Raw genomic sequence first — 25,836 nt, forward strand, 5'->3', positions numbered from 1 at the left:
AACCGTGGAAGGTCCTCCTCTCCCGCGCAGCTATTAAACAGCATTAAAATCACCGGCGGTGACGTTTCTGCTAATTCCCGGGGCGGCCGGTTTTATTTTACAATTACACTCGTTGTGTTCCGTTTCGTTGTTTTCTGATCATTCCGCTAATTTCTACGGTTTATATTAGCACTACCGCATTAATAATACGGTTCTTTTATGCCTTTTTAAAGACTCATCGCCGATAATGAAGTCGGCGGCCATTTCCACGCATTGAAATCACCAGGGAAGCTTTCCTGTTAACGTCCCACTTACAATATTAATCTAATGTTTTCTCGAAATAAACCTGTAATAACGGTCTTTTACGTCTCCTCGAATTTTCATCACGACGACACCGCCGGCACCGATTCCGAGCATGAAAATCACCGTAGTTACGCTACTATTAATACCGAGTCGCCGCGGTTTCGTTTTACAATTACAACCGAGGAGCCGCTCCGTCCCCCTTTACTTTCTACTAATTCTATTAATTACCGCCGCCGTTAATGATAAATTTTCGTGCGGCTTTCCGAAGTGCCGGCGTCGAGGCGGACGTCGATCGGCCATTTCCACGCACCGGAATCACCGGGAACGCGTTCCCGCAATTACCTTTCGCGAGATCTTGCTTTAAATTCATTTCTAAGCTCTTTTTAACTCCATCCAGACGAATAAGTTCATAATACTATTCATTTATGTTCTCGGAATTCCATTTCCGCGTGTCGTTAAAATCGCCGGAGAGGCATTCCCGCTGATGCTACACTCGCGCTGTCATTCCGTCTTCGTTTCCCAGGTCTCCCCAGTTCCACGTTAACGAACCAATCAATGATTCCACATTTTCACCTAAAATCCGAATAAACGCCACCCTCGAACGGTCAACCCCGAAATTTCCCCTATCAACGAGCCCCGAAAACCTCGCGAAAGCCTTAACCGAATTTCCAGGATGAGTAATTAAGTGAGGTAGGCAGCGCGAGTCAAAGGTCCCCGGCGATCGACAAAAATCCCGTGGCCCGGGGGCAGAGCGGCGTTCGAACGGCGCGGTGCGGCGTGTAGCCCACGGGAGGGTATCCAGCGGCGCATTTACACGCGTGGTTCGGCGCAGAGGAATTACGACGCGGAAGAAGGGGCCGCGTGATCCCGCCTAAATGATGGCTGGGTGGAAAGTTTCACGGTAAAGGAGGATTTATCCTTGGGCCGGGAGGTTTACGGGTTGTCGCCGGGCCGCCGCTAAGAAGCCCCATACATCGGCGTGGAAATAGCGGCCGCGAGGCGAGACGACGCTGCCGGCAGGGCAGCGGCAGCGGCAGCAGCGTTTCGAGCGGCCATTGCCAGATTGGCCGGGGCGACGATACAAATTTCAGCGAGCCGAGTGCCCCGTGAGCCGAGAGCGGCGGCATTATCGAAAAATTTCTCTTTGTAGTACCCCCTCGGCCGGGGCCCATTAGACCCCGACCAGGCCCCGGCTCCTCTCCGCCGGCCGGACGGCTGGACGGACGGACGGACGGACAGAGACGGGCCGGCTTGGCTGGCTTTCGAGGAATATCGGCCGCGAAAAAAGACGAGACACTTTAACCGCGAGATGAACAACCGTATACCGTTACCACATCAATCTTCCGTAATGATGCAAAGCGGAAAAGAGAGGGGGCGGAGGGTGGCGGTGGCAGGCTGCCGAGGGGAGCACGGATACGGGGCCCCGCGATCGTTAACGACAATGCTCGCGTCGCCGGGACGCGCTAGGAGGGCACCGGCCGAGATAATAGTCTCGGCCGCGGCCGGCGCGTACGGTTGTTAAGCGGCCGCGTTGTACATACACCTCGCTCCGGCGACGCGACGCGACGCGAGGATTTTCATATCCCTCTTTGTGCGATCACGCTATCTTTCAACTCCACTCTTCGACGGGACTGTTCGAGCGCTCGTAAACATGACGGGATCACCGCGGAGGCTTGACCCTCGCGGCGGGCACGTTACGTTTCGGGGATACCGAATTCGTGTGGAATTCGAGATCGGTATCGGCGAGCTACGAAATCGAGGCTCCGAGAGTCTCTCGATGGAGGTATTCGAGTTTGAGCCGAGTGAAGGAAATCGGTATTTCGCGCGTTAACGTACGAGAAGCTTATTAGATATCGAACTCGATTTAACGAAAGCGGTAACTAGTCCACCGAGCGAAGAACGCGACGCGCGATGTCTCGTGTATCGGAAACAATTTACATCGGAGAAATAAAGGAGCTGTCCCGTTCGTTCGAGAGTGCAGTGCTCCTCCGGCCTCGGTCGATTCCTGGCCGGTCGCAGAAATCGAGGTTTGAGCGTCCGCCGGTCACGAAACGTTTAATCGGAATCGCGGTTTCCTTATTGGGTAATTTGTATCGTTGGAACGTGCGCCGGAACCGAGGCCGTGAATATCGGCCGGGGACAAATTAATTCGGCGATCGATGCCGTATTACCCGATGCGCACGGCGAGCCGGGGCCCGAGCCTCGGCGAGGTCGCTGGTTTGGGGCCCAGGCTGCTCGCTTCTCTCTCGGAAGATATTTCGGCCGGGTGGGCCCGCCGGATTCCCGGGCTTCTTTCTCGCAGAGGCCCCTCGAGGGCCCCGTGGTTCCCAGGGAGGTCAGAGGTCGCTGGGCCCTCCTCCGCGCCTTATTCCTTCGACCCTCAACCCCTCCTCTTCCGCCGCCCCGGCTCGCCGGCGACCACGTCCGCCCAATCGTGCGAGCCTCTCTCGCCTTCCTCGCTGCACCGAAATCTTCTCTCCTTCTTCGTTTATTTATTCGTTCGTTTACTTATTTGCTTATTTATTTATTTATTTATTTATTTATTTATTTATTTATTCACTGATTCGTTTATTTATTCGCTCGGACGAACTGTAACGGGTGAAATTGCGGCCGGATTAAAACATTTTCATTTCGGGGGAAGATTGATACGTTCGCCACCGTACGCGCGTCCCCGTCGAGTAATTACGATGCTCGGATGTATCCTTTTCTCGCGATTTAATAATCGGCTTTCAAGGGTTTTTATATTTCGGATGGATTTCGCGCCGTGTAATTTTTGACCGGTGTTAATGAGAAAGAGCTTCTCGGGGCACGGGGATGGGGAATTGATATTTACGGGGCGGAGGGGTTTGTCGGGGCGAGTTAAGTGGCGGATCATGGTACATTGTATTAAACTTTTGTTTGTATTGCGGAGCTGCGTGCGATCTGTGATTTTTTGAGATTGCTTTCTGCGCGGCGATGGAGGGAGGCGGACGTACGATGATTCCGATGGTCGCGAAGGTACCGTTGAACGTTCGGAAATTCGAAATAGGCAGTCCAATCAGAAGAATCTAAGTCGTTAATTACAATTCAATATTAAAGCAGACTACCGGTAAAAATATCTACCCTCCACTAGAAGATAGACCAATCACAAAAATTCCTCGTTTCGCAGCAATCACGTCCAAATCCTAAAATCATCGCAATCACCGCGCAATAATCCTCGCGAAACAGTACTTCGAGTCACGATCAAAGAATCTCAACGATGAAATTGCTAGCCTGCGCCCTTCTGCAATCGCATTCCGCCGGTGATCGATATAGACTTCAAAAATCCATCGTCGACGAGCGTAACCGACGTAATTCAAAAAAAGGAGGAGGAAAGGAGAGAAAAGCAAGAGAAAAGGATGCACAAGAGCGAGAAAGAGAGAGAGAGAGGGAACCGGGGGAACCTCACCTCAGGGAATTTCGAAAGGGTATCCCTCCCCCGTTTTTGTGAATCGTGATACCCAGCAATTACGTGCGCAGTCACGGTGATTGGCTGGGTCGTTTTCGCGGGAAGCATGGACCAATCGAAGCACCTGCATGCTCTCCTCTCTCTCTCTCTCTCTCTCTCTCTTTCTCTCTCTCTCTCTCTCTCTCTCTCTCTCTCTCTCTCTCTCGCACTCTTTCTTTCTCTCCTCTCCTAGAGTACTTGCCGGCAACGAGCACGCTCCCGCCTTTAGTCTAGTCGGAGCTCTGCACCTGTGAGTGAACCTGTAGTGCATCCCGCGGCCCGAAATCCGTCTATCCCGGCAGCCGACCGTTCCGGCGAGCACACCGATCCTCCACGACCGATCGATCCCTCGAACAACAGTCCCGCAGCTCGGTCCATCGGCGCGGGCAAAACATCGAATCGTGTTTCGTCGTAAAAAACTGTGCTCGGCCGGGCTCGGATGTAGTTTATCCGCGATATCGCGAGTGTCAGTGACCATGAAGATCGCCAACGTGCTCGGAACACCGTCCAGTTGCGAGGATGATCGAGTGCGCGGGATGAACGATCGATGAACGATAACAGTACGTTTACCGGATTCGAGGCAGTTGATTTAGATCCTTGGAATTCGCTTTTTCTTCCTTTCCTCGCCGTGTGTGGGTGTTCGCCACTCTTTTTAGGTTGTGTAACTGTACGTGGTGTTGAGTATTCCTTTCAACAGGGAATCTCTTGTTGATGATGACTGAGTTTTTTCTTAGGATTTGTTGGAGACCGTGTTTGTTCGACTTTGTGCGTCTTTTGTTCGTTGGAGACTAGGTGAATAGTTTTGTTCGTTGAAAGTGGGTTCGGTTAGGAGAATATGGAAATTGTTGCTTCGAGATTGTCTTTTTTTATTGTGAGAGATAGGTGGAATATTTGTATAGTGTGCGGTTTATAGAAACTGGGGAAGTTTTAAATAATATTAGGTTCCAGGTTGTTGAACCTTTTTCGTAAACCGAGTCGTATCTGCTACGTTTACAATGTTGATGATTTCTACGCGATATTTAGCAAACTCATCATCCGTGTTTCTCCTCCCGTTGATTCCCATTACTCGCATTATTCTAATTACTGAAATTGATCAATTTCGTGCCATCCAGTTGGAGAATTCCTTTCATCCATCGTCCCGACAATTCATCAAATGTCAGCCGTTCATAAATCAGTTTAACGATTTCCAGTATCTTCTTGCTCGCCGGTGGTTTTCCATGCGTAAAGTTAGTATCGGCTACCACCGTGTACCGATTACTCTCGAAGGATCGTTCCGTAGCTTTTCTTGCATGCGTATGCACTTCTCCGGGCGCACAATTTAACGCATGCTCTTTTACGTCATTTTAAAATGTTTACGAGGATACCCGGCTTGTTTTTGCGCCGCACTCTGATTTCGTATAACACAATTTTGCCGGATTTTCGTTCGCTCGTTTTGCACGGGAATCACGTTCATCTATGCGTGACTAGGAAAATCGAATACTTCGAAATCCCACGATCTCCGCAATCTTCCAATTTAATCAGAATTATCGTACATTGTAAGACAACGTTGAAACCTCTTCATAAAAAATTAATTTATACGTTAGAACCAACAGTTAATCGTTTAAAAACGGATAATGACATTAACGAACGCTGATCCTCCAGTTTCCTAGAGAAATCCTGCTGTTTAGATAACGAAACTGCTCATAATGAAAATTCAAAACATATTTAAAAAAATCGACGATATCCTCTTCCTGGACTAGACGATTCCAACCGTCATAAACACGGAAAAACTATAAACAATCGACTTGTCCGACTTTCTTCGCCGTAAACCCCCAACAATCGAAGCGATCGATTCTCCCAACCGACCAAGCCGGAAGCATCTAAAACGGCTCGCAGCCCACAAACCTCTGAAATAAAAAGATCGATTTCTCCGTTTCTCAGAACCGGAAATCCCCCCAATAAACGATCGAGAAATAATCATCGCGTCCCGACAGTTTATACCCGGCAATACCGTCGAGGTTCGGCGCGCGGAACGTCTCGGTCAGCATGACGGGACATTGACGTACGGATATAGGTACCCAAAGTACACACGTGCGCTCGCTCGCTTAGGGTACGTTTACAGCGATAGAAGCTGAAAGAGCTGTCCGTCTCGCAGAGCGGCGATAAAATATCTTCCTTTAGCGCGTTTATATTGAAGCTGCTGAATGCGACCCGCCGAGGAATTACCATTATCAACCACTGTGAATCGATGTATCACGAAAACCTTTTCTCTACAAATGCAAATATCTTTCCATTAAGATGTTCCGGAGGTACCATTCACTTCTTTACCACTTAATTCGATTTTTTAATGAAACCAAAATTCTCTTTTCACAAAACGGAATGCCTCAGTTTCATTCCAAAGCAATGCTCCTATCCACTGATTCCATCACAACATGGGAGTTTCCCCAGAAAACCGTTGAAACGTCAACGTTCCACTCCACTTATTGCAAACGCGTCCGTCACGAGAGAAAACACATTCCCCGAGTCCTTGATCGCCGCGCTGTAAACGTACCCTTACCCGCGCACCATCTGCCTACATCTGTGTACACAGGTAAGAGACGCGGAAGCGGAGACATCGGACCGTGGCGAGTTTAATCGAGGAAATCATCGATGACCGGGGGTAGAGAGAGCCAGCCGGCACGCTAGTTATGCCCGATAACCGTAAATAAAGTGGAAATGTAAAGGAGCCACCGGATGGTCAGCCGGACGCAACGACTAGCCAACTTCTAGCTGGCTCGTAGCTCGCTTCCTCGTTCATTCGCTTTGCTCGCTCGCTCGCTCGCTCGCCAGCCAGCCAGCCAGCCAGCCAGCCAGCCAGCCAGCCGGCTCCGGCAAGAAACGATGACACGGGCCGCGCCGGCATGGATCACCGTCGCTGGATCGTGACGATCCGAGTGCACGGGTCCTCGCCGACTGTTAACGACCCGGATCGCGGATAGATCCGCGGTGCCGATAAGCCGCTCGCCGATTTAGCCGGCGCGTTATCGCGGCGAGACGCGCGCCGCCTCGTTAATCCGCGCCGGTTGATTACCGGTTAAATGTTAATGAGCCGCCGTGGGACCGCGCCGCGGACGTTCGAAAGAACTAGAACAGGTAACCGACCGGGGCACCTCTTTTTCGCCGCGGCGCGGCGCGGAGCGGACCGTCTACCTACGATTGAGACGTAGCTAACCCGGCCGTCTTCATCGGCCGCGTAAGAAACCGAGGCGGATCGGCGACAGCTCCTAGCGGATCCCTGTTCTCGCTCGGGAACGCTCGGGGGGATGCCGCGGGACAGTGGTTCTCAAGGCGGAGCTGTTACTTTGATATTCGAGACGTCCGTTCGACGAAACTGGATCAGCAGGGAGGAGAGCTGGAGGATCCGATGGGATTCTGCGGACGACGAGATGTTTGTTTTCGCGTTGATTTGGGACGATTCTGCTGTCTCGTTGAGTGTTTTTGATGGGAGTTCGGGGAATTAGTTTTGGAGTGAACTGTGTAAAGGGTAGAGGTCAAGGTTTAGAGCTTAAGCCTTCATGGTTTGTTTCGCGAGAGGAATTTAGAGTTTACATTAGAATTTAGGGTTAGAGTTATTGGTTGAATGGAAAAGTAGAGTAACTTTGGTCTTTTGATTGAAACGGTTTTTTATGGTTATAAGGGTGATGTAAGAAGATGCGTTGTTCATGAGAATTTCTCTAATGCAGAGGTGCAGAGTAGGGAAATAGATTAGGAACCACTGTTCCAGGCGCAGCTCGAATGATCGAGAAGAAACGATTTTCCGTCCGACAGATCCGCAGGGATATTTATCATGGTACGATCAACTATGATCCAGACCCGCAGCTCGAATTTTTTACGGCGGTAGGCAAATAACGGAAGTATCAATCATCGTAGAACCGCAGACGAGAAAGTGGATCTTGTCTTTGTTCTTGCTCGGGCTGCCGCGATTTTTATCTGGCCTCGTATTGGTTCTTGCGACACCGATGATTTATTGGAACGTTTCCGGGCTTAATTGAAAGATCTCGTCTAGCCTTCTGTCAGGGTCGATTCGCGTACACAAATAACATCGAGGTTTCCGGGGAGATAATAGAAAACACGGATCGGGGAATGCACGACGAAGCTGCAATTAGAGAGGCCAATGCAAAAGATAAGAGTGGAACCGCGTACCGAGAAAAGCACGGAGAAAAATGATAACGTCATTCTGCACGTGTCTCTTCCTCTATTGCCTATTACGGTCGTGATAATCAGTAGATAAATTACGCGTTCCCTGGAAATTGAATTCGAACGAAGCGAAATTAAGATTACAAGTCTGGAAAAAAAAGGAGCGAAGTTAATATCACCGTTTCGCAGGTTATTCTTCCTGTAATAATACTCATTGCGGGATAATCAGTAGATCGGGGGGAATTTTTTTTCGAAATATAATTCAATCCCAAGGCGGTCCGGAAGGGGATCACGGAATTATAGTGAAAAATGCCTGTGTTTAGCGCGTATGAATCTAATCCCGTGAAAAACGCCTTCCGTTCGTTAAATTATCGCGCACGCCGCTTCCGGTCTCCGAGATAGCGTGAACCCGAGAACGGGATACGGGTCCTGGGATCATAGATTCCGTGAATAAACCAGAAACTAATGAATATTAAGCCCCGTACACACGTTCGAGCACGTTACGGTGCATCGACTTTCGCGCAAACCTGCCTGAGAAACTCTTGTCGTTTGTAAATGGAATACTGTATTTATAATTAATTGACGCGCGATGAAACTTGTTAAGGCTAATTTTACAAGGTGTTAATATTTAACTTAAATGGATCGAGAATTACAAATTTCGAAACGTAGAAGTTCGAATATTTGACGATTTGAAACTTTGAACGTTTGGAAATTCGAAGTTTCATCGCGATGTCTTTGAACTTGTGCAGGGTACTTTAGAAAAGCGTGGACGTGAAAGGCCCGGAAACCACGTGCACGCGTTCACGTGCTTGTAAATGCACGTGCAACTCGCGACGGGCCGCCAGCCCGCGAAACGACAGGAAGTTCGAGGCAGTTGGCACTCGTAACTCCCGCGGCACCCGTGTCAAATTGGCGTTCATTATGTTTTACGGCGGCGCAAAACACGGAGGCGTCGCGGACAGCGAACTCTGTGGAAAATTGTCGTGTACAATCGTCCTGTACAATCACGGCCTGCCCGATTTGTCTGCCAGTTGTCGGACGCCTGGCATTTTTACCGGGCAACTCGTAAACATTCAAACCGAAGCGTACCAAATTCCATTCAACTGAGATACAACGAACAGATATTCGTCGATTCTTATCTCCCTATTTAGATACGAAGAAAAACTATGGTTAAACATAATTTCCATTGTACAAACAGATCCCAAAAATCTGCATTCAATTAACCAGGCTTCAAGAAACCTCTACATAAAATCCAAAGAATGCAAAACTTAATATGTTCACATCATCAGTAACTTACAATCAATATTCCACGCTTAAAATTCTAGACTAAATTCTTTCCATAATTCATCTTATCGATCTCCCATCGACACCTTTCACAAAAATCCATGTTCACATCATCAGTAATTAACAACTAATATTCCACACTTAAAATTCTAGACTAAATTCTTTCTATCCATATATTCACATCATCAGTAATTAACAATCAATATTCCACACTTAAAATTCTATACTAAATTCTTTCCACAATTCATTTTGTCGATCTCCCATCGACGCCTTTCACGAAAATCCCCTCCGAAATTTCGTCGCGAGATAAATCAGCGTCGAAAGGGGGTTAAAGGAGCGAGCGCGATGAACGCGCGAACACCTAGCACCACAGGTTATTAATAAACGATCGAGCGGGCGATTTAAAACGCGCGCGAGTCCCGTGAGATACGACCGACGGAAATAACCGGGTAGTACGGCACAATGCGATGAAGCTTTGGGGAATATTTTATTGCCGGTCACGCGAGAACCGACGTAATTCACACTTTAACCGTCGAACCGATAAATTTCCTGTTCGTGATCGCGCCGCGCGGCTCTTCCCGTGGGACCCCGTGGCATTCCACGGAGAACCGAGTAAACGAGTAAATTTGTAGGTAGAATCGGCGCCTCTTCGAACCGATCGAATCCCATAAGTCACGTCCGGAGTACAGTGTTTAACCTGCGAGCCTTATCTCCGATCATTATCCTCGTTCGAGCCCGGTGTGCATTGACCTTAAATGTTTCGCGGCCCTACAATGGAAATCCGCGGATACGCAACGATCTCCGACGAGATCTTGCTCCGATCCGGAGAAACGAACCTCCCGTACGTTTGTTCCTTAGACTTTCGCTACCTTCGCCTAATGTATTCACCGTAGCAGGATTTCCCTGTTACAGAATGCAACCGCGATGCACTAGGTTAGCCAACAAATCATTTCATCCCATTACTTCCCGAGAAAAACGAACATCCACGTTCCTCTTTGAAATATGCAGATTACATCGTTTTAATCGACTTAATTACAGTTTTCTATTTTCCGGTGGATCTCTGACACTTTCGTAATGCCGTTAAGAAGTAGCGTATAAAATGAGATGAGGAACACTGTTTCCACGCGGACCTAATGTTATTATAAAACAGCTTATCGATGGAATTACGTTAGTATGTTTTATAGCGGACGACATTAAGGAAATTAGAAACTCTCTATTACTAAATCTTTTGATCGCGGCGCGCCGCGGTTTCATAATGTTATCCGAGAGGTTCCGAGGGCTTGAATGAACGCGGGTAATGCGATCAACCTTGTTCGTTCTGAACGTTAAACATTCATCTCCGTGAGAGTTCCAAGGACCACCAAAGAAAATGCTCGCGGCGAGGCGACCGGCCGCTTTCGAAAAATCGATGTCGTAAAGGGGAACATTAATTACGGGACGATATTATCCGCGTTAACTCCGGTAATCGAGACTGTCTCGGGAAACGGGGCTCAAAAAACCGGCTAGGATATTGGAAACGGTATCGGGCATCGTTCCGCGACACGGCCGAGCAATTTTCTAGCTCGCCGTTCGTTCCACGAGCGACATTTAATTCCCGTGATCGGCCGATCGACGGCCGCGCGCCGGCGATACGATTTAGCGCGCGTCATCCGCGGTAACCAAGGACCGCGACCGACTGGAAATTAATAACCGTTCGGCCGAAGAAGCGGTATCTAGCGCGCGCTCTCGATATCTGTTAAAGGCCGTCACCCAGTTAACGCACCGACTGCCACGGTGGTCACCGGTCGCCGGAAGTTTCGAATTGCTCGGGAACAATTGCAATAAGAAAACCGACGACGCTTGGAGATTGGAGATATTCAGTGACATAAGTAGATAGATAACAGTACATCTCGGGAACTATGATATCAAGCGATTAACCCTTTGCACTCGGAATACTTAACATTTTATAACTAGACAGAGATATTTTTGGAAATTAACTCAGAGAGAAATCATAAATAAATTGAGAAACAAAGCTTTTTTGTCTCAATATTTCACGCACTGATGGATTGTATATGGTTCAATATTAAATATCGAATTTTACAATTTTACTTCATCAACTCAAAGGGAAATCATAAGTAAATTGAGAAACAAAGCTTTCTCATCTCAATATTTCACGCATCGATGCATTATGCATGGTTCAATATTAAATATCAAATTTTATAATTTTACTTCACCAAATCAGGTCGTGACAGAGTCATCTCTCGAGCGCGAGGGGTAATCATTCATTAATCAATATTATGTGTCCTTGTTATAAGAGAATAAGTAATATACGAAACACTCAAATTCTCGAGGCAGTCAACGTGTTAACACGTTGCCACGTGTACCACATATGGTACACAGCAATTGATGATGCGATCACACTGACATGTACCCCAATTACCTACTATCAAATCTCCAGTTTCCACAATCAAAATAAACGAGCATCAATTCTTTTAGGAATAATAGAACGAATTGTACAATAAATATCCGTAAACCTAGTATTAATATACTGTTAACGATAGAGTAACTCCGTCGAGCTGCGAAAGAATTGATAGTTCAAGGGGTTAAGTGGGTGACAACCGGAATTCATACGGGAAATCCGTAACCGGTGAACGCGCGACTTGAAACGCGGCGGGGCAGCAGTCGGGGCCCGGATCGCGCAAGGCCGACAGCAAAAAGTGGTAGCGGCCAGTTTTGTCAGCCACGCTTCGATTGGCGAGGTTGACGTTAAACAGCTGCCGGCAAGATGAACGATAGTGACAATTCTAATTAAGCCCGGGCACCGATTGAGAGAGAGCTGGATCTTATTAATTACCGGCCGGGATCACGTCGGCACGCGCCTCTCGGTGTCCCTGCACGTCTTAAACGCGGCGCGACGCATTCTGATATCGAATGTCGATGGCGACACCGATACCTCTGCCCGCGGAATTTTCTGCTTGCCGAGTTAGGGGATCCGAGAATGTTCGGGAGTTGGAGGGTTTCGAAGTTGTAGCGAGGGGATTCCTCGGGATTCTAGCTAGAGGATCTTCGAGTTTGAGGATCCTGGAGATTCCAAAGTTCTCTTGAGAAAGAAAATAAAAATGGAATATTGAATATTTGACTGTTAGTGTTGTTTAGTTTCGTAGTCGTAAGATTTTCGAGTTTAAAGATCTTGGAGATTCTAAAGGCTTATCTAAGAGAGGAACTTTAACTTTCTAATATACACTCCTGAGGTTGACGTATGCCTAGGATTCCAGAGTGTTGGAAGTAACTTTAAACGGTTATATTAGATAATGTACTTCCAGTTCTATTGAGAAAATAATTAAATATCTCCTATCATGCTGACGAAAACTTGATCGTTCCAGGAGACCTGAAGAGGCGACACTCCTGGAGCAGCGAGGCCGACCACCATCCAGCGGAGACGGAAGCCGCGGCTACGCCGGGCGTGGATCCCGTGGTCCCCTCCTCCGACGAAGAGGACAGAGTCTCGTACAAGGTACAATCGAAAAGAATCCTTCATTAACCTTTTACTCCTACGTCGGCATTCAATTTCATCCTTAACTCTTTAACGAAGAAAATTCGAAGTGTTGATCGCATCTTCGATCCATGCGTTGATTAATTAATAGCTTCCATGTTCCCTAAAACTTTAAAATCTGATATTTAATGTTGAACTTCGTATAATACCTCGATACGTGCAATATTGGAATAAAGTAGCTTTGTTCCTCAATGTACGTGTGATTTCCCTTCGAGTTAGTTACGAAGAATATCGTCTTTGTCTCGTAAAATATTGCTAAATATTTCCAGTGAGATACTTCCGAGTGCAAAGGGTTAAAAGAAACACCAATCTTCGAAATATAATTAGGTAAACTGTAAAGCTCGGAACGAGAAGATATAGATAAACATTGATCGTTCATAAAGTAAATAATTTTCGTCTCGCTATATTCCAATTTCTGATTAATCGATGACTTTAAGTCAGTCCTAAATTCAAGAGAAACTATCTCTTTCTCTCGTGCCAATTAATCAACGCTAAACCGATTTGAACAAGAACAACCGGCAAAAAAGGAATGGCGAGGGGTTAAAGCACCGACGCTGCGGCGGCCATTTTTTCGGGCACGAGGAACGAAAGTACCGTGTTACGAGTGCTCGAGGATGCGCGAAGAGGGATGCATTGTCCCTGGAGCCTATCCGGTGCAACGCCGCCGCGATTTCTGCAGTTGCAGTTGTCGTTAAAACACGCCGCTCGAGGTTTTACGGTCTCTCCGTTGTCTGGCCGCAGTAGTAAAAGGAAATGCACCGTTGCGCCGCGGCCGTTACGCATCGGCCGTCTTCGTGCAATGATCCCCTCGCACATATAAAACGTAATTTTGGTTAAACGCCCAGCGCACTTCTCGGCCCTCTCCTGGACCGCTCGTCCCCGGTTAGGTTCCCACCATTTTCATGGGAAAAGTGCATGCCCCCATGAGCCGCGGCCGGTTTTTTGCCTCGGAACCCTCCACGGATCCTTTTTTCTTCAACGTCCGATCCGCTTATGGAATCATCCCACGTATCCCGCAGCCTCTTTTCGTCTACGACTCCGGAGGGAACAGACTTAACCCTTAGCGCTCCAGGTTGTTTTGCAATCTATCAGTAATTGCAACTGATTTTTATAGTATTCCTAGCGAAAATGAGAAATGCTATATTTCTTCAATCTTTTATTTTCCTCTTCAATGCAAAATTTGGATGTGTGAAAATCGAATAATTTTAGGGTAGTTTCTTTGAGATTCATTAGAATATTTAATATTATAACTGGTGCAATATTGGAGCCCACAGAGTTCAAAGGGTGAAACCCTTTCCACTGATTTTAAAAAATTCACTGAAAACTAATTCGAATCTACTTTAATGATACTGCGTTTTGCCTCTGCTGTATAATAGATAATTATAATTATACAGATGTCCAAGTTTCTAATCTTCGATCAACTATTAACCGACTCGATTCTACAAAATATAGTTCGATGCTCCCCGTCTCCCAAAATGCGACAAGTAAAAGGTACTTACCTCGAACTCACCGCAACGTCAACTTCTTCAAACAAACGACGGTCGTGTTATTATACTTCTTCAGACAAATGATAGCGATAGTTTCTCTCCAATAAAAAACGGTAAACACACCATGGACCATTCCCTGCTTAACGCGCCGGAGAAAGGGTTTAAGCGCAAGTGTTTCGAGCGGAAGTCGAGGGAAGCGTTCGCGTGATTTTTCTCGTGGCGCAAAAAAGTGTTGGAAACGAGTAGCAGCGAGAGGGAAGGATGGGGGGGGGGGGCGAGAGAAAGAAGAATCGGTGGACCGTGAGGCCTGAAACGGCGGCGTAGCTTCTTGTGCGTGCCGCGGGTTGTGCACGTCAGTTTCGCAGGGCGTTCGCGGGATCCTACGAAAATTATAGTTAGATACTCGAGCCGCCCGTGAATTCAGGAGGATGCCTAAGAAATTGCGTTTCTTTGAACGGGCCTGACTTATTAACGACGGAGCACCGGTCGTTCCCGTGGAAACGCAAGGACGAAGGGCCTCCGCCAAGGTCTTCGACTCCCGCGGAATGCGAAATTACGACGTATCCCGTGTCAAACGTGAGTTATGGCATCCCCCATTCGTTTCGCGAAACGTCCACGTTCCCGCTTCACCTCGGCGCGTTCGGTTCCCATCGTTTCTCCCTTGTCTCGAGGAGCATCCTCTTCGACCGAGTCTATTCTGCGCCTAGAACTCGCTACCCCTACAATTCTGTAAGAAAACGGAACACTTACAATGTCAAAACATCTTGAGAAACATCTTGACAAGGAAGCCAGTATAACATTCTTTCTAACTTCGTTCAAAATTTCAAAAAGCTCTTCATCCCCTAACGTATGATAAAGCTCTAACCCTTTACTCTGTAGGCTCTACTATGGTACTTACATTATTAACCCTTTGCCTTACAATAACGTGTCAGACACGTGCAGATTTCGAACAGTATTGAACTAGCATGGACGTTTGCTCAATCTTCTTGAATGCAAATTAAATATTACTCTACTGTTATCAATCATTATACTTTGAAGCAAAGATTGATATAGAATACGCCTATAATTTTGTAGTTTTGTCGATCGTAGCAGAGAAGTAAATCGTAAGGCAAGGAGTTGAACATTTCGATGATCAAAAGTGAGAAAACTATCCTACGATTATTGCATTTGCACACGCAAATCTTTTCCTAAGAACAAAAAATCTAAATGTTATAATTTTTCATATTCATCACGGGGACTAAAAATGTCTTGGAGTAGGTAGATCGGAAAGTCAGGTGCTAAGGGCTAAACCTTCCGGAGTTTCTACAACCCTATTCCTCGATCACTGTGCCAACTATACGTCCAGCTACCAAAGAAATGACCGACGAAAAACAGAGTGCCTGATCGTATAATAATTCCAGCATCGTCGCAAAGAAAGGATTACAAGTCGAAGCGTCGAAGGGTTGGTGTCAAGAAGCATCCATCAGCGGTACACCGTTCCGCGTGAAAACCCGTAAAAAAGGGACGCAGGAGCACGGTGTATCTCAACCGAACAGACACCTGGGGTCCGAGGCGACACGTTCCGCCATCCCCCTGCTGAAAAAAGCGTGAAGACGCGAGGCGGCTGGAATCCGAGTGCGTCTCGCGCTCGCGCGCGCGCGCGCGGAAGCGGCTCGCCACCCTGCCCGAAAAATTCCGATCCAAATAAAGACGCGCGGCGAACGGTGGTTGCTCGCCGGTCTCCCCTCGGTTTTTGCCGGTTGTCCTTCGGCCGGGATCCTCTCTTTACGGCGCGTCGTTCCAGGAGCTTCTGGAAAGCCCGGCGACCGACAAACCCCGAACGGAGAAAAATACGGAACATAAACAGGGGGGAGAAGACAGGGGAGTCAGAAGACCGACATAAACGTTGAACGTTCCAACGGTCGTTACAACGTCTGAAAAGATCGGCGCATCTCCGCGTTCCTGCGTGCGATTTTCTCTCCTCCGTAGCTTCTTCTTCTGCGTTGCTCGATGGTCAGCCGCGAGAAATCGATCGCTTCCGAGAAAATCGATGGATTTCACCTTGTCGATCGATCAGAGAACCTTTATGCATATCAACGTTGGCAATCCTCGTCTTAGCGCTAGACAAAATGGAGAATCTAGCGATCTTGCGTGTTAAAATTGAAAACCCAGTGTTTCTTGAAATAAACTTCGTAGCTTGATACTTCCAGTCGATCAACATTGAAAATGTTTATTACGTTTCAAGTTCCTGCACGTGGGAAATAAGAAAACTCGGAAAACCTCAGGAAATAAAATAAAGACACGATACAGATTATTTTCAGACCTCGATTCAGCTGCGGATCGGCCAGCGCCGATGTAAATCGTTCCATCGAGTTCTCGGAAGCGTGTTTCAGGTTCCTCCCGCGGCAGGATCGATCGATCGGATCGTCGTCCCCCGTATTGCGGTTTTAAGGGCTCCCCATGACTATCCTTTCGCTAGCGTTTTTTCCCCCCGTTCGTTTTTTCCCGCGTGCCGGCAGGAAATCGTATATTTCAGGCGTCGCGGAGAGCTTCTTGCGGTGACCGGGTTCCGCGCGAGTTACACGTTCTACGGGGAGCTTTTTTGCGTGACGCCGGCAGAAGCTTTCGCAGCTTCCCGGGATCGCTAACGAGACCCTGACACTTTACTACCAGGAAGCCTATTAGCGGGCTTCTTGTGACCGCGGATACCGATACGGCGCCTATTAATTTCCCCTTGAACGAGGATTAATAAGGGAAATAATGTGGCGCGTTAACCTGATTGCTTTATTGCCAACTGCGTACGGAATTTGTTGCCGGGATTACCGGGGGTTAAGGCGCGATTAAAGTGCGAACGAATCGGAGAATTCGTTTCTTCGGCGCGGACGATATTTCGCGTCGCTCGGAACGAAACGTGAATGGCGCGAGTTTTATACGAGCTGGTTCTTGAAACGCTTATGCCGACTTTCCGAACGTTAAACCGCTTTTCTCAGAAACGTATTCTTCGGGCTGGTACCGAGGAATGAAGTTCTGTTTGTCGAATCGCATTGAAATTTAGATTTCAAACCTGCACACTTTGAAACGCGAGACAGTGCCGGATTACAGTTAACAATTGATAACAACCCTAAATCGATCAAACGGGAACACTGAAGAACGATCGATCTCACTCCCGGTTCGCCATAGCAATCGACCGAATCTCCAATCAGACGAATACCCCTCGAGCGGATTTGAAACGGCCTCCGCGCAGATTGAAACGCGTCTGTTATCCGTGAGGGCGCAGTTTCCCAGCGGCCGCGCGAACGGGGATAAAGACGTAAGGAACGAATATAAGATAGGACTTTTTATGTTGCTTCGATGGTGGCTGACCACCCACCCGAACTCTTATTTTTAATTAAAAAGCTGAGGGAAGGTAGACGGCGAGGAGAGGGCCCGCGACAGTGAAAACAAACGGCGACCATTCGGACAGAAATATGACGTAATAAAGGTAGTCGGTCGCGATTCGCGGTTACAAGCGGTTTCTCTTTCGCCGGGCCCCCGGCCCCGGAATTACACGAGACGGGCTCTAAATCAAGCCGCGAGGAAGGGAACCGTATGCTCGGTCGCGCGCTCGCTCTCGCGCTCGCGCGCGCGCGAACGTTAATTGCTAGACTACGCGTCTCGTCCTCTAAAGGGATTTTATTGCACCGGAAAATCAGACACGGTACCGTTAGTTAGCATACGGCGAGGGCAGGCCATCTGCGTGCACGGCAAAGAGCATAAACGTGTAAATGGCTGATAATAATCCGAACGGAGGGATTCTGGAGGGAATAAGGCGCGTTTCTTCGGCGGCGGGGACGGGCCCCGCGCCAGCCGCGAGTTTTACGAGCCTACGAACGAGCTTCACTCTCGGCGCCCTCGCCATCTAAAGTAAATAAAACCACGGCCTCCACCTTCCTCCTTTCGACGGATAAAAAGCCACGCTTTATTCGCCGTCGCGAACGGCTCGAATATCGCGGGCCGACGTATAACCCTGTCGTTGGGACAATTAACGGGGCTCGGAGACGCTGCGGACGCGATCTGGAATCGATGAATCACCGTTCGAGGGTGAAACCTTTCGAAACCGCGAATATATTGGAGAGGGGAGGGGTTATTGTTAAGAATTAGAAGTAGAATTGAAAATCTTGAAAGCGTTACAGAGAACCCAATATGGAAGAGCGACATCGAAACCGACCAAGAAATCAAGCGTCAGTCAGTGCGAGCGCGCGCACGCGGCTCGACCTATACTCGCCTCGAGAACAAGTTATAATATTATTATTGTTAATAGCATCGCGCGGTTCCGAACACAAATTACAGAGTCACGGGCATTAAAGCCTCGCGTTTTATTGACGTCGAAATTGTACGATCCGCGTACCGCGCGGCGCAACCCCCGGCGGAAAAGAAACGCCGCGCCGGCGCGGAGAGTGTCATAGATTGTAGCGTTCTGTAAATAAACGACGTTATAAACAGTTAATAACCACCCAGGGGACAGGCGAGCCAGGCGAACCGGCGTCCGTAGAGCAAACTAGACGTCGTAATTACGCTTTACGAGGATTCGAACGAGCCGTTTCCGGGCGTGCCTCGAGAAACCTATCGGACAAACAGCCATCGGTATGTCGAACAACAAAACGACGTTATTGGATACCGTTACCGTGCGTTCGCGCGGTGCGGACCGCACGAGAAAGTTGCAGAAATTTACGGTCGGTCCACAATCCTCGAAACATTCCGCGAGGACCTTGAGCAACCCGCTCGAACCTCGCCGCGCCGCGCCGCCTCTCTCCATTGTCTTCGCGGCTCCTCGGGGTGCAATTTCATCCACGCGTTCGAAGTACGAAACACCCGGCGGGTTCGGATCGGCGAGAAATCCACGAAAAATATTCTCCTCACGCGATGCCCGCCGCCGCCTCGATCAAATCGAGGATAACAGCATCGCTGGATCCTTCACTTTCTCCGGCGCCGGGGGTAAACCGGACGGCCGAGCCGCGGAATCGCGAAAACGCGAGGAGTTGCCGGGCAAATGGCAAAAGTCGTAGCGTGCACGGTAATCCGAGCTAAGAGGTTGTAATTAAATTGCGCGAGAGTCGACGGAGAAAGGCGGACGAACACATCGAAAGGGAGTCGAACGGGGGAGGAAGGACAGACGGACGGAGGGAGGACTCCGCGGGATCCAACGAGCGTCCGTTCGACTGTTCCACGGAACGAGGGTACGCGGAGAAACTCCGGGAACGGGTCAACGGGGTTAAATATTCCGGGACGGGCACCGACGACCCGCGGACACGCGAGCAAAAACCTGGAAACGCGTGACCTTTAAATCAATCAGCTGGCCCGGCCGGCGCGAGGATTTCATTCTCACGGTACCACCGGGCCCAACTTCGCGCTCCGACCCGCCATTCGGACCGTCCCGTTTCCACCTCCGCCGCTGCCCCTCGCCGAAGACCCTCTGCGAAGGTAGTAATTTGTCCTCCCGACACCCCCCTCCGTCCGGGGACTTTTAAACGCGCTCGACCTTTGAGCCGGGGGAGACCTCAATTTCGCGATCCTCGAATCGAATGCCGAGGAAACTTCGAAACTTCGTTCGTTAGACGTCCCGCGCCTCCCTCCCCTCCCCCCGGTCCCCGCCTCCCGGCGGCATCAAAGGATCTTCCGGGAGGATACGCGCGTTCGTGCGTCGCCGGTTGTGTCTTCATACGTGGCTCTTCCGCGGCGTGACTCGCCGATTTTCCAGCGTGCCCACATTGTGGGAACGTCGCGGGACGAGTTGACCCCCGCGAGACACGGCCGAGGAATTATCTTTTATTCCGCTGCTATCCGGTTTCGTGGATCCAGTCGGGGGACGAGCGAGACACTGCCGCTACTGGGACGTTCCTCGAGTTAAATGCCACCACCGGCGGTACTCGTAATGGATTCTCGGAGACGTATTATACGAATATGCATCATCCTGATCCTCTATTTCTACCTCTGATCTCCGAGACATAAAATACCCATTTGTACATGTAAAACGGGACTTACACGTCAAACAGAACGGTAAGAATTCCTTGAATACTACTCTTCGCTGCAATACTTCTCTTTCAGAGGCTATTCATCCAGAAAACCCTCTTTTCAGCGTCCCTCCTTATTTCACCCCAAGACCCTCCCTCAACAGTTTGCCGGCCACTCATTTCTCGCATTGCCATTACGCTGTCACCGATATTTACGCAATTGTTCGCGAAATAGTCAGTTGCGATAAGTCCTATACAAACGTCGATCTGAAGCATCATCGTTGGCGAAAGTAAGTCACGCATACGTGACAGCTGGCAAACTGTTAAGAAGCCACGATCGAAATCGACTTCCTTCGCTAAGATTAACAGAATAAATCGCAGTGTAAAACGTTGTTCGCAAGTACCAAGGGCCCAAGGAATATGATGCATTCTTTCCGCGAGGATCGAGAGGATCCACGATCACCGCGAGGTCTCCCGAGCAGTTCATTAGACGGTTCAGCTGCGCGGATGATCGGAGCATAAACCGGTAGCCGGGGATCGTTAGCCGATTCCCGGCGCTGGTGACGGACACGACGGGAGCCCGACGACTGGCCCAGCCGTTTCACGTTCCACGGAAATTGATACCACGCTTCCGAACCACCGGGACAGATAAGATCGAGGTGGCCGCGAGCGGGGCACGCTAAACTAATGCCTCGTGCACAGTGGCGCGCAAGATAGATATCTTGAGAATTTCATTAGCATGATCCGAGGGGCCTCTCGGCTCGCGCCGCCACCGCCTCCCCCTCCCTGCCCGCCCTCCACTCTTTAGCTTGTCACCCGGGGCTACCTCGCGTGTTCCTTCGCGCCACGGACCAGCCTTTCTGTCACTTAAGTCTGGGCCCTCCTCCTCGCCCCACTCCGGTCCCACCGTCGGGCCCTGCGAGGCTCATTTCTTTCTCGAAACCGCCGCTCGTCGATTAGTCGGCCGCTCGTAGATTCCTAATTATTTCACTCGCCGGGTAAACCCTCCGCGTCTCGGGCCTTATCTGCCCGGCTGATCCTAAATTAACGGACCCGCGATTTACGAGCACCGAGGAAACGCTCCGTTGTAATTGTCGTTCACTCTGTTACGGGTCTTCGACTTTTAATGACACGATAGCGTCGGCTGCCCTCAGATTGTCGGGGTTCCTCGGCTGTAGCGCTCGCGTTCGAACACTGTAAACCGATTCGTGGCCGATCGCATGGGACATTTAACTGCTCGCCTCATGATTTACTTCTGAACTGTGCTTGATAACGTTGTCGTTAATGATTTAGTGGAAAGAGAAACTGTATACTTATTTTCTGTCTGCGTTTACTCTGAAGGTGAAAGATCAATAGACGAGTGATACTTATTTATGTTAGAAATTAATAACACGACTCGTCGAATTTCGTTTGACACTTTTATTGGGAGTCTGGCACATTATAAGGCGAAGTTCACTTGGTTCATGTTTAACCCCTTACCCTACGAGTGAGACTCGTGGTGAAGATTTTCAACGTGATTCAACAAATATGTATATAAACGACGATTATTTAGAAATATTTCTATATTATAAATAATGCTACCCAATGTGGTGATGCTCAGAAAAAATAAATACGCGATAATCATAACGCAATTCAATCAAACGATTTAACACTTTGACTGCCAAGTATACACTCATCGAAACTCCTACGCAATCAAAGCAATTTTCTTAATAACGCTGAAACTAAGAAGTCAATATCCTTCATAACGATTGCTCTACTATCTTTCTAGTATCTCACATCTAACAGAATTCAGTTTGTTCGTTTCATCACCGAGAAAAGTAATGTTCAAGTTTATGTGAATCATGGTGTCACCCGAATTCGGGTCACATGGCAGAGTGTTAATATTGTATTTTTTCCATTTTGTATTTTGCTCTACGAAATCGTGCAGCATTCAATGTGTTAAAGAATTCAAAGTCACACTAATACATAGGAAACGAGAATTCAATTTCCCAAGCTATTCGCAGCTCCACGCTTCTGGAACAAACTCTGTCGTCCGGACCAACACGACCGGAACTCCGCGTCTCGTTTTTTCAGTCGCCGCGTTTCCAACGAGCCCGTGTCACCGCGCGCCGATGTTAAGAACCTTTCAACGGCGTTTCGCCGTTCCGTGGTCCCGTGGCCCGGGCCCCGAAGACATTACGCGTGGTCCCGGGCCCCGGCAAACGCGTTCCTATGAGTTATTGCGCCATTAACGTGAGCGATCGCGCCGCCGGGAAAATTATACAGTAATTTGTTCGCGGCTGATCGAATACGTCGGGGATTTTATTCTTCTTTTGGCCGGGTAATGAAGCGGGCCCCGGGCCCGGGCTCGCTCCGGACCGGAAAACGCTCGCCGGTCCCTCGCGGGGCCGGGTCGTGAAAAATGAAGACGTTTCACCAACGGCCGCTTTCGATTTTACGCGCGCCGGACCGGACGGGTTAAGTAGCCGCCCTCGTACCCGCACTCGCGTTATAATTTACACCTTCGCCCGTTGTTCGAGAGAAAGACTCTCTCGAAGAAAAATCTCCCGGCGAAGAGATTGAATACCTCTCGCTGGGTCCACATGCCGAACGTCGGTGTTCTACGGTTTGGTGCGATGTAATGCGTCGATACGTGACACATTGAAGCATCTTTTTTAACCCTTTTATTTATTATTTTTTTTTTTTTATTATTCGTTTTCTTGGTGACGCGTCGAACGAACTAAGTTTCGTTAAATGTGTGAGGTATAAGAATAGTAGTAATATAATCGTTACTGAGAATCTTGCCCCTTTAGTTTCTGCTTCATTGAGAGAATTGTTTCGATTGCATGGGAGCTCTGATGATTATTTACTTGGCAGTTAAAATGTTAAAGCCTTCATTATCTAAACCCAATTCGAACGCCGCTGTATCCGCCGAAGATCCTTAAGAAAAAGCTATTCCCTCGAATACAAGAGAACAATTGTTCGCCGAACAAAGTATCTTAGACCTCGTCTCGAAACCGTCTTATAGATTTCGTGTTCATCGATGCTTACACGCTGTTGCTGTAGTTACATTTATAGTCTCCCCCGGACGTTCCATCGAAATTAACCAAAGAACAGTGTTGATTTACACGGCTGTTTACACAGGCAGTTCATGAATCGATTTTTATCGGGAACTTTAATCAAGTTTTCTATTTAGCCGTGCCAGCCGTGAAGCAATCACGCTCGCGTCTCGGTAAATTACCGCTATTTTATGTTTGCGACTCGCGTTTCGTCTATCGCGCGCGAGATTGATGCTCTTGGCTCCCGAAGAAAAATCGGCGTTTTACGCGCGTTACACCGTAATGGAAGGAGACGGAAACACCGGTATATTATTGTCTCAGCATTGACACCTTAATTAATTCTTCATCCCCGACGTATCGGTGGAGCCTATCCAACAGGCTCGCGGTGAATTCCCGCGGCGATCCCCGACGAGCCTCTCGGCGTTCCTAGATCGCGCGCCGCGTACCGGAGCGAAACGACCCGATTCTACCCGCATCCCGCGCGAGGAATTTATTAGACGAGAAACTCGTTAATAACGCCTCTAAATAAAATACGCATCGGAAAACACTCGGCCGTGTCGCGCGCGTATAAATTAACCGTCCAGCGATCGTGGCCCGGTAAATCGTTCGCCTCGGTCACGCTCCTCCTACGAGGCGGATTATTAATTCGTTTCATAGGCGTTCAATTAACCCGGACCCGGACTCGCGGAAATGAATTATTCCGCGTGGCGCGCGTTGTCGAGCCGCGGAAATTTACGGCTGTCGCCTCGCATAAATAGCCGGGTCTCTTTAGCACCGCGAAATTTACGGACGCCACTGTGGCCGATCGCTTCTTAACGTTTCCGCGGGGCTGGGGAAATTTTACAAGAGACAGAGGAATCTTCCGTGCACCGTTAACGATATTAGACGTCATGTGGTTGATGTGGAACGAGATTTTTCGGGTGCAGTGACGAACCGTTTAATTAATAGTGACTACTAGTGACGCTTGGGTAACAGGTTTTGAAGGCTGTTCGCCACTATGCTCGTGTACCATTTTCCTATCGACAATTTGTAAATGCAACAAAATTGTCCATTCCACTTCAAGTGCAATTTTAATTGAAGATAATACAATGATAATAGCAAAATAGTTGCTTTCTTCGATCCGTGGGTAACGAGTAACATCGATTGTTGTCAAATTAGTCTAGAAATCTTCATCGTGAGTCTCACTCGTCATTCTATGGCAAGGGGTTAACTGAGAAGCGAACTGATCTGAAACTGAAATTACAGGAACATGGCTGTTCGATGCAGACGGTGGACCTGGTGGCGGACTGTCCGCTGCAGGTAGTGACACCATCCTCGAGGTCGCCGTCACCGCCGAGATCGCCGACACCTGCGACGCCCCCAACGCCCCTCGCACTGCCGAGGAGCATGGGGCAACGGCCAAGCACCCTCTTGCGCCCCAAGATCTCTTTGACCTGGGTTTTACGCGGGCAACAGCAACCCGCCGGCAACAATAATCATTCGAGTGGCAATGGGAACGCAGGTAAAGGTCAGATTTCAATATCAATTCAAATTTCAAGATCAGATTTTTTTATCAATCCGATTTCTCTTTAGAACCAAGACAATGAGTTATATTTTCGATTTTGTTTACTGCGAAAAATGAGGACTGAGACTTCTGACGTGTCTTGTAGAGCGAATGAATTTTCTTGTACACAGGTGCCAACGGCGATCGAGAGAGCCTGTCCCGAGACACTAAGGAAAGGTCCTCGAAGAGGAGCGTGAAGAGTGTGAAGGAGAAGGTCGCCGGCAAAGAGAACCTCGAAGGAGAGAAGAGGGAGAAGAAGAGCCTGCAGAGGGTGGAGAAGATCGAGAAGGAGAAGGCGGAGGTTCAAGAGAAGGTTCTTTGAAAATTCAAGTCTTTCGAATAGCTCAAGATTCACGGAGGTGTTAACACCGATGCCCATCATGTTTCCAGACGATCAGCAAAGAGGTCTTGCTTAACGAGAGCTCTCTAGACAGTCCTCTGGAAAAACAGTCCGAGAAGGAATTCCCAGGACTGAAGGAGACCAAGGAGAAGGAGAAAGTGAAGAGAGCGGTGTCCGAGCCGTCCCTCGTGTCCCGCGAGTCGACGTCCACGCCGAGTGGCCGGGAAAAGCACAGACACAGACGAACGAAACGATCCCACAAGCCTAGACCTCCTAGTAGATTCGGTTACGAGATTGCTGATCTTGATGCGTTCCTCACGAAGGTATCATCATTCGAGAGTGTCATTTAGAATTACTCGTTAGACGAGGTAAACATATTTTCAATTCCTCCAGGCCTCCATTGAGAAACCAGCGAATATTCCAGTGGTGTTGTCCTTTCCATCGGTGCTGTACCAAACTCAGGGTGGTACTCAGGATGAGATGGCTCTTCCCCTTGGAACGGTGGTGAACGCAGTCTTCAAAAACCAAACCTGGTTGTACGTTCAAACCCCCCATGGCCAGGAGGGCTACGTTGGCTATGCTGCCTGCCTCCCTTTGGGAATATTGCCTCAGCCAACGAGAGGACCTTGCTGGGAGGACTCCACGGATGTGTTTCCACGGCCTTTAGGTAGACCCTCGAATACGTCAATGCCAGAATAGTTTAGGGAAGTCTAAAAATGAAATAGCTTTAACAACTTTGG

At 48.7% G+C, this 25,836-nt stretch overlaps 1 protein-coding gene across 4 annotated transcripts in view; it reads left to right on the forward strand.

The window, feature by feature from the left end:
- LOC116432172 (uncharacterized) overlaps positions 1–25,836 on the forward strand; it is a 94,490-nt gene that overhangs the window by 67,898 nt on the left and 756 nt on the right. For 3 of the 4 annotated variants that reach the window (XM_031988657.2, XM_076372354.1, XM_076372355.1), the window contains 5 exons: positions 12,550–12,680; positions 24,459–24,720; positions 24,888–25,069; positions 25,147–25,419; positions 25,490–25,763. In XM_031988657.2, the coding sequence (XP_031844517.1) occupies positions 12,550–12,680; positions 24,459–24,720; positions 24,888–25,069; positions 25,147–25,419; positions 25,490–25,763 (1,122 nt within the window). The remainder of the gene's footprint in view (positions 1–12,549; positions 12,681–24,458; positions 24,721–24,887; positions 25,070–25,146; positions 25,420–25,489; positions 25,764–25,836) is intronic. The other variant, XM_031988659.2, reaches the window with a different exon arrangement.

Source organism: Nomia melanderi, chromosome 11 (assembly GCF_051020985.1).
Source record: "Nomia melanderi isolate GNS246 chromosome 11, iyNomMela1, whole genome shotgun sequence".
NCBI lineage: Eukaryota > Metazoa > Arthropoda > Insecta > Hymenoptera > Halictidae > Nomia > Nomia melanderi.